This window comes from Chiloscyllium plagiosum, unplaced genomic scaffold (genome assembly GCF_037043375.1).
Source record: "Chiloscyllium plagiosum isolate Xiang-an unplaced genomic scaffold, Cpla_swu_hap1 HiC_scaffold_25, whole genome shotgun sequence".
NCBI classification, from domain to species: domain Eukaryota; kingdom Metazoa; phylum Chordata; class Chondrichthyes; order Orectolobiformes; family Hemiscylliidae; genus Chiloscyllium; species Chiloscyllium plagiosum.
The window spans coordinates 60371992-60385859 of NW_028270163.1; the positions used below are offsets into that span (position 1 = coordinate 60371992).

General features: G+C 42.4%; 1 protein-coding gene across 2 annotated transcripts in view; it reads right to left on the reverse strand.

Annotated features, from left to right (window-relative positions):
- The window catches only part of abcc3 (ATP-binding cassette, sub-family C (CFTR/MRP), member 3), a 145882-nt gene that overhangs the window by 100080 nt on the left and 31934 nt on the right, over positions 1-13868 (reverse strand). For both annotated transcript variants that reach the window (XM_043715184.2, XM_043715185.2), the window contains exon 2: positions 6317-6493. In XM_043715184.2, the coding sequence (XP_043571119.2) occupies positions 6317-6493 (177 nt within the window). The remainder of the gene's footprint in view (positions 1-6316; positions 6494-13868) is intronic.

Below are 13868 nucleotides of genomic sequence, written 5' to 3' on the forward strand. Positions count from 1 at the left end.
TTGTACAGGGCTTTTATGGGAAAACACCCAAGACTTTGGTCTCCTTAACTATATAAAAATATACATTTTGTTTTTAAAAAAACAAACAAACACTTGCTTGAAAGGGAATAAATGAAGGTTCACCAAGCTAATTTGGAGGATGAGGGTATTGTGGTAAAAAGGAGAGATAAAGTAGGATGGGTGAACTAAATTCAATTAAAACATTTAACTACTTAGACTGGATGGGGTGGTGACAAGGAAGATATTTTCCAAGCTGGGAAATCTAAACCAATCATGTTGGCAAATTTAGGATGAACGATGAGAATAAAAAACTTTTCAGTCAGCAGGTTGTGAAGCCCTGCAGTGTAACACCATTACAGTGTGGTGTGGATGTGGAGATGGACATATTCATTCAATCACAGAGTGACTAAAGTGCACAAGGCCAGTCAGCTCATTGCATTGGTGTCTTATTTCTGAATGGCACTAAATGAAGTACACACTCTCTTACTTCCTTTTTCCCCCCTCTGGCCTTAAATTGTTTCTTCACATGGGATACTTGCTTTCATCAGTTATGGCATGGAGTATAACTGCAAGGAGGTAATGTTGGAGTTTTACAGAAGCGTTGGTTAGGTCACAGTTGGAGTAGTATGTTCAGTTCTGGTTACCTCACTATATAAGAGCTGAAAATGTGTTGCTGGAAAAGCACAGGTCAGGCAGCATCCAAGGAACAGGAGAATCGACGTTTCAGGCATGAGCCCTTCTTCAGAAATGAGGAAAGTGTGTCCAGCAGGCTAAGATAAAAGGTAGGGAGGAGGGACTTGGGAGAGGGGTGTTGCAATTGCGATAGGTGGAGGGAGGTCAAGGTGAGGGTGGTAGGCCGGAGTGGGGTGGGGGGCGGAGAGGTCAGGAAGAAGACTGCAGGTTAGGAAGGCGGTGCCACGTTCGAGGGATTTGACTGAGACAAGGTGGGGGGGGGAGAATGACCAACCAACCCATAGCCCAACACTTCAACTCCCCCTCCCACTCCACCAAGGACATGCAGGTCCTTGGACTCCTCCATCGCCAGACCATGGCAACACGACGGTTGGAGGAAGAGTGCCTCATCTTCTGCCTGGGAACCCTCCAACCACAAGGGATGAACTCCGATTTCTCCAGTTTCCTCATTTCCCCTCCCCATACCTTGTCTCAGTCAAATCCCTCAAACTCAGCACCCCCTTCCTAACCTGCAATCTTCTTCCTGACCTCTCCGCCCCCACCCCACTACGGCCTACCACCCTCACCTTGATCTCCCTCCACCTATCGCAATTCCAACACCCCTCCCCCAAGTCCCTCCTCCCTACCTTTTATCTTAGCCTGCTGGACACACTTTCCTCATTCCTGAAGGGCTTATGCCCGAAACGTCGATTCTCGTGTTCCTTGGATGCTGCCTGACCTGCTGCGCTTTTCCAGCAACACATTTTCAGCTCTGATCTCCAGCATCTGCAGTCCTCACTTTTTACCTCACTATATAGTCATACAGCATGGAAACGGACCCGGTGGTCCAATTAGTCCACGCCAATCACGTTCCCAAACTAAATTAGGCCCATGTGCCTGTGTTTGGCCCATATCCTTCCAAACCTTTCCCATTTCTGTACTTATTCTAATATCTTTTAAACATTGCAACAGTACCTACATCCACCACTTCCTCTGGCAATTCATGCCACACATTAACCACTCCCTGTATAAATAAGTTGCCCCTCACTCCCTTTTTAAATCTTTTCTCCTCTCACCTTAAAAATATGCCCCCTGGTTTTGAGCTCCCTTACCTTTCGGAAGAGACCTTTGCTATTCCCCTTATCTATGCCCTTCATGATTTTATGAACTTCTATAAAATGTCACTCCTCAACTTCCTTTGCTCCAGTGGAAAAAAAGTCCCAGCCTATCTTGACATTCAGTGCTGCCCTCTCAGCAGGTAATAACCTGCCAGGATTAGCAGTACGAGGGTAGTTACAGTATTGCTTACACGGTCCCAGACCATTTCAAGACCCAGAGATCTTTAGAGGGAAATTAGGTGGAGGGAGAGGCATGGGAGTGTAGTGATGATGCCCTACACACAGTTAATTTTTCCTCCAGCTTTCTTGTGTTGCAATGACAACCCAAGTTCTACAATCCATGGCATCCAGGTACAGTATTAAGTGCCATAAGTGGGCGGTACAGTGGTTAGTACTGCTGCCTCACAGCGCCAGAGAGCCGGGTTCAGTTCCCACCTCAGGCGACTGTCTGTGTGGAGTTTGCACAGTCTCCCAGTGTCTGCGTGGGTTTCCTCCAGGTGCTCCGGTTTCCTCCCACAGTCCAAAAGTGTGCAGGTTAGGTGAATTGGCTATGCTAAATTGTTCGTAGTGTTAGGTGAAGGGGTAAATGTAGGGGAATGTGTCTGGGTGGGTTGTGCTCAGGCGGGTCGGTGTGGACTTGTTGGGCCGAAGGGCCTGTTTCCACACTAAGTAATCTAATCTAAAATGAGAAAATATTAATCTAAAGTTACTGCGCTGCCAAGTCAGGTCAGTCAGGTCAGGTCAGGTCAATCGTTTGTATTCAATAAAACTGAATAAACAAAACTGAAGCATTTTCGCTAAACAAAAGTCTCAGTTTAGGTCTCCTCAGGACAGATTGAAAAGGCTATGTTCACCATTGGCATGCCACAGAACCCCACAGGCAGTTATGAAAATATTTTTCTGGGTACAGTAAACATAACCAGTGAAAGTGAGTGGAATATTAACAGAGTGGGTATGGATAACTCCTCTGAGCCAGCGGTCACTGAAATATTCACGAGGCTGTCTAATACATTACTTTACAATGACAATGGTTGCAGGTCAAGCTGATTTAGGGGAGAATCCCCATCATACAGAGTGTGGAGCTCAACAAACATGTAGGATTTAGGACTGACAGCGGAGACCTTCCCCCAACATCACAACTGCACCCCCCCCCCCCCTTTCTGAACACCTTCCCGCATTCAATGTGTCTTTAATCCATCCCACTTAAAGTTCCTGATCCTCCAGGCTACAGTGCAGGAGAAGGCCATTCAGCCTCTTATGTGTGCTAGTTCTCTCAATGAACTTTTCACAATGCCATTCTCTAGCCTCCTGCCCACACCCTGCACTTAGTTTAAAAATTATCTAAGAAGCAACATTTCAAAAGTCTTGATTGGACCTGCCTTTCCCACATTCTCCAAGTTTGCATTCCAGATTGTGACCACCCATTGGTGGAACAAGGTTCTTCTCAGATCACTCTTGTTTCTTTTGCCAATTCTCTTGTGCCCTCACCTTCAATCCTTTTACAATTTGGAACTGTTGCTCCTTATCTTCTCTGAACAGATCCATCAGAATTTTGAATACCTCAGTCCAAACCTTTCCAATCTATTTCCACAACTGAAGCTTATCATCAGGATCATTCTCACCAAGTGGTCAATGTCTTGCTAAAGTACTACACTGTCCACCTCAGCTTACAGTGTTGCTAAGCTTTGTATCTGCCACAAGTAATTAAATTATGGTGTGTACACAAAGGTTAATGTGCATCAGGAGAAGCAAGGATCCCAATAATGGCCTATAGGGAATTTCAGTATTAACTCCAGAACAAAAACCACTCATTAACCATTATTCACTGCTTCCTGCCCCTCAACGAATTAATGTTGATTCCAGAAGCATTAACTTTGCTCATTCATCTGTTGTGTGAAACATCTTTTGAAAGTCTACATACATCACAACAGCATTGCCCAAAACAATTCTCTCAAATTGATGGAACATTTCAAAGACTTATTTCAATACAGGTTTGCTGTATGAAATCCATGTTGGTTTTCCTTATTTGAAATATTGCCCTATTATTTCTAGATGTTTACATACCCTGATCAAGGGCCTAGTTTTCAGGTAAGGGAAAGAAATGGTTATTAGACTTCCAAATGGGCCTCTCAAATGTTAATTCTAATCTTCCTTTCTGTACCATCTCTGCATCTGTCCGCTACCCTGATGCACTTTGTATCATACAATCTGCCTGTATAGCATACAAAATGCTTCACCTGTACCCCAGTACCTGTGACAACTTTAAAAATCAATCTCAAATCACTTCTGAATTGACACATCTTTTTCACTCAGTGCTTAGTAGGAATCTGGAAACACACTGCCTGAGAAGGTAGTGGAGGCTGGGAACCTTACTAATATTTATATGAGCACTTGAAATAAAAGGATATAGGACAAGTCTAGGAAATTGGCATTAGCACACCTTTAGTGGTAGTCAGTCATTATCAGTGCAGACTTGATTGGGCAAAGGGCCTTTTCTGCACAATATGACTACTATTTTATGACAAATGATCCAATTTTCTTCTGAAAGACATGGCTGAAGCTGCCTCCTGGGAGGAAGTGAGGACTACAGATGCTGGAGATATGAGTCAAGGGTGTGGTGCTGGAAAAGCACAGCAGTTTAGACAACATCAGAGCAGCAGGAAAATCAATGTATTGGCCATAAGCTCATTCCTGATGAAGGGCTTATTCCAGCAACAGATTTCCCCTGCTCCTCAGTTGCTGCCTGACCTGCGGTTTTCCAGCAGCACACATTTGAATCTGCCTCCCCCCAGAGTCAGGCAATGCAGTCTCAATCCTGCAAGAGTTTGCTCAGGTCTTCATCACTTCTTTAAACTTTCACCTTAAGTTAGCATCCTCTTATTTTTGGTTCATTTTTGGCCAGATCTCCCCTTTTTTCAACAATTGTATCAAGTACCCTCAACTCTCTCTCTAAGAGAAGAGTCTCAGCATTTTCAATTTGCTTATGCTCGAAACGTAGACTCTCCTGCCCCCTCAGATGCTGCCTGACTGGCTGGGCTTTTCCAGCACCACACTTTGACCTGGACCTCAGCATCTGCAGTTTTTTCTCTCTCGCTCTCTCTCCACTTTACCCAAACTCCAATAGCAATAGGTTTTTGGATACTGTGGAAATTCAAGAATGCATGGAGATGTATTGGAGGTAGATATTATAGAGTTGGAGGTCGGTTTGAGGGGGCAAGTGGCTCCTATTTCACCTGGACACAGTCAGATGACCATAGTCTAGCATCACATCTGAAAGACAGCACCTCCTTTTGTGCTGCATTCCTTCAGTACTAAAGATCAGGAATGTAAGCATGGATTATGTACTCAAATGGAGACTGGGTTTTGAACCCATGATCTTCTGACCCTGAAGTGCTAGCCACTGAGCCAGCTGATACGCAGAGAGGGATCTTATTGGGAAAATACAGTCCAGAGACATGAACAAAAGAAGTAGATTCAGTCAAAGGCTGCAGGTTGTTTTGCTGGCTTTGTAAATGGATCTAGTGTCTTGGCTCCCTATAGGTTGCTTTAGGCAGAAGAACTGAATGGTAGTCTCAACAGAAAGAGTAACTGATGCCAGAAAGTTCTACGAAAGGCTACGCTTGCACACAAGTTTTTTGTGCTCTCATATGTTAATGATTCACTCATTCACTCAATAAGAAGGTGTAGAAATATGAGGCAATTACCAATCATTATCAGAGCTGCTTCCTTCTGGCACACTGAACAGATTGGCAGTTATCGGTATATTATGCAAGGCTGATAGCACAAACAGAGTCACACGATTACTTTATTTTCCATTTGTTTTCTTTTCTAATCTTCCCTTGCATCCTCTCCTCAGTGTTAACAAACCCACACCAATCACTACCACTCCCTGGCTGTCTCAGTTAGATGAACAGGTTTTAACTGAAGGCAATTTATTCACACACCTTACTTTAATAACTGGGGTGCAATAGCTTACACAGTGGGAAAGCAAAATGAACAAAAAGCAGGTGAGAACGATCATGGCAGGACTGAATGCTAGAAGCTGAAATACCTGGAAAGTTAGTCATGGAGAATGAATCATCTATTCATTTACTCAATTATGTAAATATTACAAGAGGGATTTACAGGCCAGATTGAACATTAATTTACATCACCACACAGTTCTTGTACATTCCTTCTTGTGCTCTTTAGGGAGGGACCTCAAATCCAGTGCTTGCAAGAAAATGATGATATTTGAACATTCCAAGTGATTCAGTGCAGAGCAAAGTTCCCTTTACATGGTCTCGAAACACTTGCCCTGCAATTCTGAACAGGAGTCTTTAAATATACCAAATAGGACAAATTATCAATTCAGTCGTTCTCCAGTTCAGTTCCTCCAAGAGGCCACTAGTCAGAGACAATTGTCACTTGGAATGAAGTAGCACAGGGTTATCTTTATCCATGGAGCTTGTACACTTCTGCCAGGTGGTGAGAAGAGGAAAAAAGAATTAGCAGCAATGAAATCTTGAGCTCAGTGATATACCTACCGTTTTGATCCGGTTGAGCAAGGTGACCCTTATGTAACCTCGATTGCTCTGTCGGAGATACAGGAAGTAAAGAGGAAAGATCACCCACAAGTACACACATGGAACCCAAACCAGGATCGTCTTCTGAAAACATGTCGTCAGGTCTGGATTGTCTGTGTTTATCGTAACATTGTGATCCTGTAACAGAGAATGGAGCAACAGAACAGAAAGTCAGCTTGGGAGACACAGGAACTCTACAATCTGGAGTCTTGCACATCCCAGATTTAAACTGTCTAACTGGTAGACCAGTTGTCTGGGCCCCAAAATTCCTTGTGTACCTCTCTGCATCTCTGGCTAAAAATACACAAAATTAGCAAAAATAGGGACAGCAAATAGACCACAGACTATGGAGACTATTTCACCAATCAATACCATCTTGGCCCTTAACACCACTTTCTCTCCCACTCCCCACATCTCTTGATTCCCTGAAATAACTTCTTTCTCCTAGCATTAAATATATTTAATGATGGAGCATCCACAGATCTCTAAAAACGGGGAAGAGTTTCAAAGCTTTGCAACCCTCAATGTGAAGGAATTGCTTTTCATCTCAGTCCTGAAAGATCAGCCCTTTAACCTAAGGCTTTGCCTTGGTTTTGTTTCCACTGACCAGGAGTCTAATGTCTAATCTACCCAATCAAGTACCTTCACAATCTTGTATGTTTGTTTATCAACTCTTATAAATCTATTCTCTCTGGAATTTAATTTCCTCAATTCTCATCACAGAAGAACCCTCGTACCCCAAGGCCTAACCTAGTGAATCACCAGCGAGAATATCCTTTCAAAGAAACAAAGGCCAAAACTCCAGATATGGTCTCACTAAAAATCTGTACAACTATAGCAATATTTCTTCATTCCTCTTCCTTTGAAATAAAAGCAAACAAGTAATTTGAATATCCTCACACTTGCTCACATTTAAATTAATCTGCGTACTCATTCAACAAACTGGCTGTATCTACATGCAGCTTCTCGGTGTCCTCCCCACAGCATCTTTCCATATGGCCTGCCAATCATTACAGCTCCTTAAAATCTGTTCCCTTCACTAAACCAATCAGCAATCTGCCTAAATATTTCACATGGTTGGTGTCAAAATCTTGGATTATTTTAAAATGTATTCATGGGACATGGCCAGGCCAGCATTTAATTGCTCATCCTTAATTTGCACAGACAGCAGGTGGGACTCAAACACATGGCTGTGGCTCTGCAGTCATATACAGCCATACCAGGGAAAAAAAAAAAGATTTCCTTCCCTGAAGTATATTGATGAACCAAATGAGTTTTCCCCTTGAAAATTGACAACAGCTTCACGGACACTATTGATTCTTAATTCCAGATTGTCACCATCTGCTATGGTGTGATTTGAACCCAGGTCTAAAATTACCTGGATCTATGGAATAACAGTTTAGTGAAAATACCACTAGGCTATCACCTCCCAAATGCTCTAGTGTAGGGTGCCTTTTTCTGGTGCTAAAAAATGTGCTTCCTAAATAAATTGAATTTACCATCAAGAGTAGAAGACACTAGCTGGAGTCTAAGAAATTGGCTGCATTAGGGAGCCTGGTAGGACGCAAGTGGTAGATCCTAACTGTGGGTTCACTTGACCTCCCCTGCCTCTCCTCCTCCTCTCCCCCCCCCCCCCCCCACCCACCCCAATTATAGGATCAAACACATACTGAAACAGTGTTAATTGAAAATGATGGCTCCTGCTTGTTCATTGCTTTCTTCTGTTCATTTCTCTTTCTACTTTTCTCCGGTTCCTCCCTAGGGGAGCTCGGCTGTAGTGGAACCGACAGCACCAGCAATGGCGGAAAGTTTGGATTCAGTGGCAAGAGATGGCGCTAGAGTGTGGCAACCCAAACGTTGGTGCATCTAGCACAGACAGCAGCAAGGCACAGGACTCTAGGCAGTCACATCAGCAGCAGCACCACTGATGGTGGGTCCAGTGCAGGTGACACTGGAGAGACTCATAGCAGCAAGGGGAAACTGATATTTTATCCTTTTGTCGTTTTTTCAATTTTGACTCATTTTTAATTCTAACGACTGAATTCCAAGATGGCACCAGTAAGTAGTACTCTGTACATGTACTCCTGTACTCACTTATGTGACAATAAAGTCTAATCTGTGATTGCTGGCTTTACAGTATGTTAATATCTGTATTTATTCAAAGGCTCAATAACTGGCATTCTGGAGTCAAACAGTAAAATCCTTACAGCCAAGAGAAAGCATTCACACTCCACTTTCTCTTCCAGTTTTACAACAAGCTCATAAAATGGCTGTCTAATATTTATTCCTTATGAATGAGAAGCAGTTACATCTAGATTCCTACTGAACCAAGTCCATCCTTGCCCAGTCCATCATACAAACCAGCTTTCCATCCACTGACACCATCTATGCTTCCCACTGTCTTGCAACATAATCAAGACGCCTCCCTCCCCACTTATACTCACTTCTTCCCTCTTCCATATAAAAGTTTGTATACAGATACAAATAAATTCAAGAACAGTTATGACACTTATGAATGGACCTCAAAATTTAAACTGAATGCTGATCTCACTGTGTACATTCTCTGCAACCATAACCTTGTATTCTTCACTGTTCTATTACCCTAATGGACTCTTTGGTATGATCTATCTGTACTGCATACAAAGCAAAACTTTTAGCTGTAACTAGGCACATGTGAATAATAAATCAAAATCAAACTACATGTGGATGGTGCATTGGACAACAGGCTGGAGCTAGGATGGGATTCCTGGTTAATGCTGTCGACTGATTAATTGAAAGATTGATTTCATTTGCTGCAGAATCTGACACCCCCATTTCCAGCAGCTTCTGCTTTTTATTACATTTGAATTCACAATGCTCGAACCTCGTATCCTTGGCAATTTTGCACAATCCAGCAAAGCCCAGAGCCTCACCAGCAGTCATCTTCATTCATGAGCTTACTAACATCTGAGCATCATATTACTCAGTTTCAGACAGTCAAACTGGTTTTAGGCACTGAAACTTGGCCGAGATGAGCTGATGAAATACCATTGCACACATTGATCTCCCAAAACGATCTCGGCCCCTCCCTTGCAGTTTCCTCTGCTTCTTGAAGAGATGTCAACAACGACTGGGGTCCAGTTCCAATCCACTATCTCACTGAAGTGAGCAACCAAATCCAAAACAGCAGGGGAGGCAAACATTAGCACAAATTATTTAGACCGGCTGGCTGGTTTCTGTGTGATACCTTCTCCAGATCAGACCAGAGCCTGATCCCAGCCCCAAGGACCCATGCCCAGTGCCTTGGGATAACAATCTCTCTGTACGAAAAAGAGCAGAGTTCGAGCCCTGGCCAATATTTATGCCTCAGCCAACATCACCGAAACAAAGAAGATAGCACAGAGGGTCAGTTACTGAGCTGAAAGGAAATCAAAAGCACAAAGTTAACACACCTGAGCAACTTGAAATATCAAATTTAGCTCAAAATCCATATTTTTTAAAAAAGAAAACTGACCACAATGCTGGTGGACTGAGAATAAAAACCCCATCTCGTTTGGCAATGCCCTCCAGTAAAGAGATCCTTCATTGTTATCCTGCCTGGGACTGTGTGCCTTCAGCGCCCAGTAAAGTGGACTCTGACTTACCCTCTAAAGTGGCCCAGTATACACCTCCATGAAATCAACCATCACCACATTTGTCAGGGCAACTAGGGACAGGTCACATGCTGGTCTTTTCAAGAGTGGAAAAAATAAACTTACAGGACTATAGACAAAGATGGGAAATGGGGATTGACTGTTTTCCTACAAACAGAATGACCTAGATAGGTTGAATGGCCACACATTTGTACTGTTATGACATTTATATATTCACCTCTGAAATCCCAAGATTGAATTTTATGAACGGTGGTACTTCATATGTGATCCACTGTTCGTGGATGTGACAAGGTTCAAAGGATAAAGATTAACCCTTTACCTGATGGGCACATGCTAAGAGCAATGACTCTTCCAATTCATTTTAAAAACAGACACTGAAGTCAGTTTATTAGCACTTTGACAGGTATCCTGGACAAACAAAAAGTAGGAAAGTATCCAAATGTTTCTCTAAAGGCAGGCCTTCCCAAATGAAGCCCTGAGACACAACAGAAGCTCAGTGTTACAAGCACACTCAGCAACCTAGTCATCTCATATTTCTGATAATACAGCCAAAGAACAAATTATATAAAGACAATGCCTCTATTCACCTGGGATAGGCAAATTCCAGTCTCATAGCCATTAACTATGCTCTGTATCAAACACAATCCAAACAGCGAAAACAAAAAAGTCAAAAGAACATTTGAGCAGTTAGTGTTCATAGGCACAGCTACTTTGAATATTTGTCAATGAATTCACAGAAAACAGAAAGGTTCATATGGAAGCTGATCCACTGTACATGGAAATACTAGAACTGCAGTACAATAGATTGCACTGACAGATAACCAACTTGTTCTTCAGATCTGGCTCACGTTAGTAACAATAGAAACACATGAGGGTCCGGCACAGTCTGGAAGCTGTTTGCAATCCCTCAGGTGATTAGCCACAGCCCAGCCTGTAAAGATGGTGGTGATTCACCTTCACAAAATGAGCAGCTGGCTGGACCATTTCAGAGGTCACATTAGCCAGGTTGGTTTGGATGAACAACATTATCAAACCAGATTATATGTTTTATTCAAAAAGACAACAATCTGCTACTATCATAATACTGAAACAAGCTTTTTTTTTAAATTATAGAATAAAAACCAAAAGAACTGCAGTGTTGCAAATCAAAAACAAAAACACGTAGCTGGAAAAGCTCAGCAGGTCTGTCAGCATCTGTGAAAAGAAATCAGTTAACATATCAGGTCCGGTGACCCTTCCTCAGAACTCTGAACCTGAAACATTAACTCAGATTTCTCTGCACAGGTGCAGCCAGAGCTTTTCCAGCAGTGTCTGCTTCTTTATTCCAGGTCTATTTAATTTTTGGCATTTAAATTCCTCAGTTATCACAGTGTAATTTGAAATCATGTCTCAGGATCACTGATCTCAGTCTGTGGATACTTGTTCTGTTACTGTTACTAATCAACAAAAGACAGCACAGCAACAGGCCCTTCAGCCCTCCAAGCCTGTACCAATCTTGCTCCAACGTGCAAAAACAAACCAACCTTCTGCCCTTATTCATTCTGTATCCCTCTATTCCCTCCCTATCCACGTAACCATCCAGATGCCTCTTGAGCATCACAAACGTGCCTGCTTCCACCACCTCTTCAGGAGTGCAGAGACTGATAGCAGCCTGGAACGCAAGAAAAGCTTCCCTGACACACACCACCACCCCCAATCTTGAACCTGAGCTCTTTAAAAAATTGAAACTTCAACCCTGGGAAAAAGCCTCTGACTATCCACCCTGTCTATGACTCAACTTTGTATACCTCTATCGGGTCTCCTCTCAGCCACCGTCTTTCCACTGAAAACAATCCTAGTCTTTTTAACCTTTCCTCATAACCAATACCCTTGAGACCAGGCAACATCCTGGTGAGGCGGAGTTGGGTACAGCAGATGCTGAAGATTAGAGTGGTGCTGGAAAAGCACAGCAGGTCAGGCAGCATGCAAGTAGCAGGAAAAAAAAACATCGATGTTTAGGGCAAAAGCTGGTTTCAGGATTCCTGATGAAGGGCTTTTGCCAGAAGTGTCGATTTTTCTGCTCCTCTGAACATCCTGATGAACCTTCTCTGCACTCTCTCCAAAGCTTCTGTGATAATGGCTTGGTTCTGTGCTGCAAATTCAACATAATAAACTATTTTGTTTCTTAAAATGCCAACTAATTTTCTCAGCTAGGGATGAAGACAAAAAAGGACAAAACAGTTAGCAAACCTCAAATCTCCTGCCAGAGAAGGAACTTCTAACAACACAACTGAAATCTTCATTCAATCAAGGCAATCAAATAGGATGAAGCCTTTTTTCATTGGATGATGTCGAGTTTCTTGATCTCTTGTAGCCACAGGAGTTACGTGACTGGTCCAGTGAGTTTCTGTTCAATTGTATCATCCACGATGTTGATAGTAGAGATTTAAGCATAGAATCATCATAAACATGGTTGGATTCTCATTTGTCAGAGATAGCCATTCCACATTTGCGTGTCATGAAAGTTACTTGACACTTGCCAGCCCAAATCTAAATGTCACCCAAGTCTTATTGCATCCAAACACACATTTACCACAAGGAGTGGTAAATAATCTGAAAAAGCAGCCCTGGAGGAAATACTTGCTCAACCTTGGCCAAATCACAATGAAGGTAACATTTGGAAAACAGAGTATTTCTGGACATCCTCTTGAGATTCAAAGAATTGGAGAGGCTCCCATCTCCAAACTGTGACACAAGAGGTACAAGGTTGGTTAATAGCCTTGACGGACAATAGAGAAGATCTAGACCCCCTAAGCTACTGCAAGATATGGGCATACAGATAAACCAGGGATTTCCATATCTGTAAAACAAAGTACCTGCTTAAACTATTAATTTTTTTTAAAAAATCATTTAAGTGTTAATCAGTGGTTACTTAAAATACTGACATTTCTTAAATTATGCTTCAAGATGAAAAGGAGTAGTGGGTAAATCTACAGGAACAACCATAATGTCACAAAATCCTCAATATTACTAATGCCTTTCCGAAACAAAAGCCAATTTTCAATGGCATTTTTCTAATCTGTTTCAAGTATAGTGGCAGTATATTAATGACACCAACATTTTTCAATTAACAATTTGAACAGTTTATTATTTTATATCCCCAAAGTGAATGTGGAATGGTTAACAAACCTCCACTGGATAAATGCAACACTAAATCAAATTTAAAGAACTTGAGGGAGATGATGGCATTGTCACTGAACTAGTAATTTAGAGGACCACAAAGCTTTGGGACCAAGGTTCAAACTCCACCAGAGCAGATGGTGGAATCAAAATTCCATAAAAGTCTGGAGTTAAAATTAGACTCTAATGATATCAGAAAACCCTTGTTAATAGTTATAAACCCCCATCTGGTTCATTACCATCTTTTAGAAACGGAGTGAGTGGCCTTGCCTAATTTGGCTTCCACACAACTCCAGACAAACAATAGTGTAGTTCGCTCTGACACTGCTCTCTGAAATGGTGTAGTGAGCCATTAATTTGTGCCATACCTCAAAACAAAAAGGAATCAACAGGATGGTCTACGTGGCATCAACTGAGGCACCTGAAATGACAGCAGCAAAACAGAGTCCTATTGACCCTGCTACAGTTAACACCACCTGGGGAATGTGGAAAAAAATTGTGGGAGCTCTCTCAGACTAGTCAAGCAACAGTCTGACCTCATGCTTGTTGATCCAGCTCAGCCTCCTCCAGATGCGCCCAAAGATGCCAGTCTTCAGCCAATTCAATTACCACATATGGTATCAAGAAATGGTTGATAAACTGGACACTGCAAAGGCTATGGACCCTGATAAGTCTTTGGTACTATTGCTGGAATATTAACGTGCCCAAGCTTGTGGTTCCCC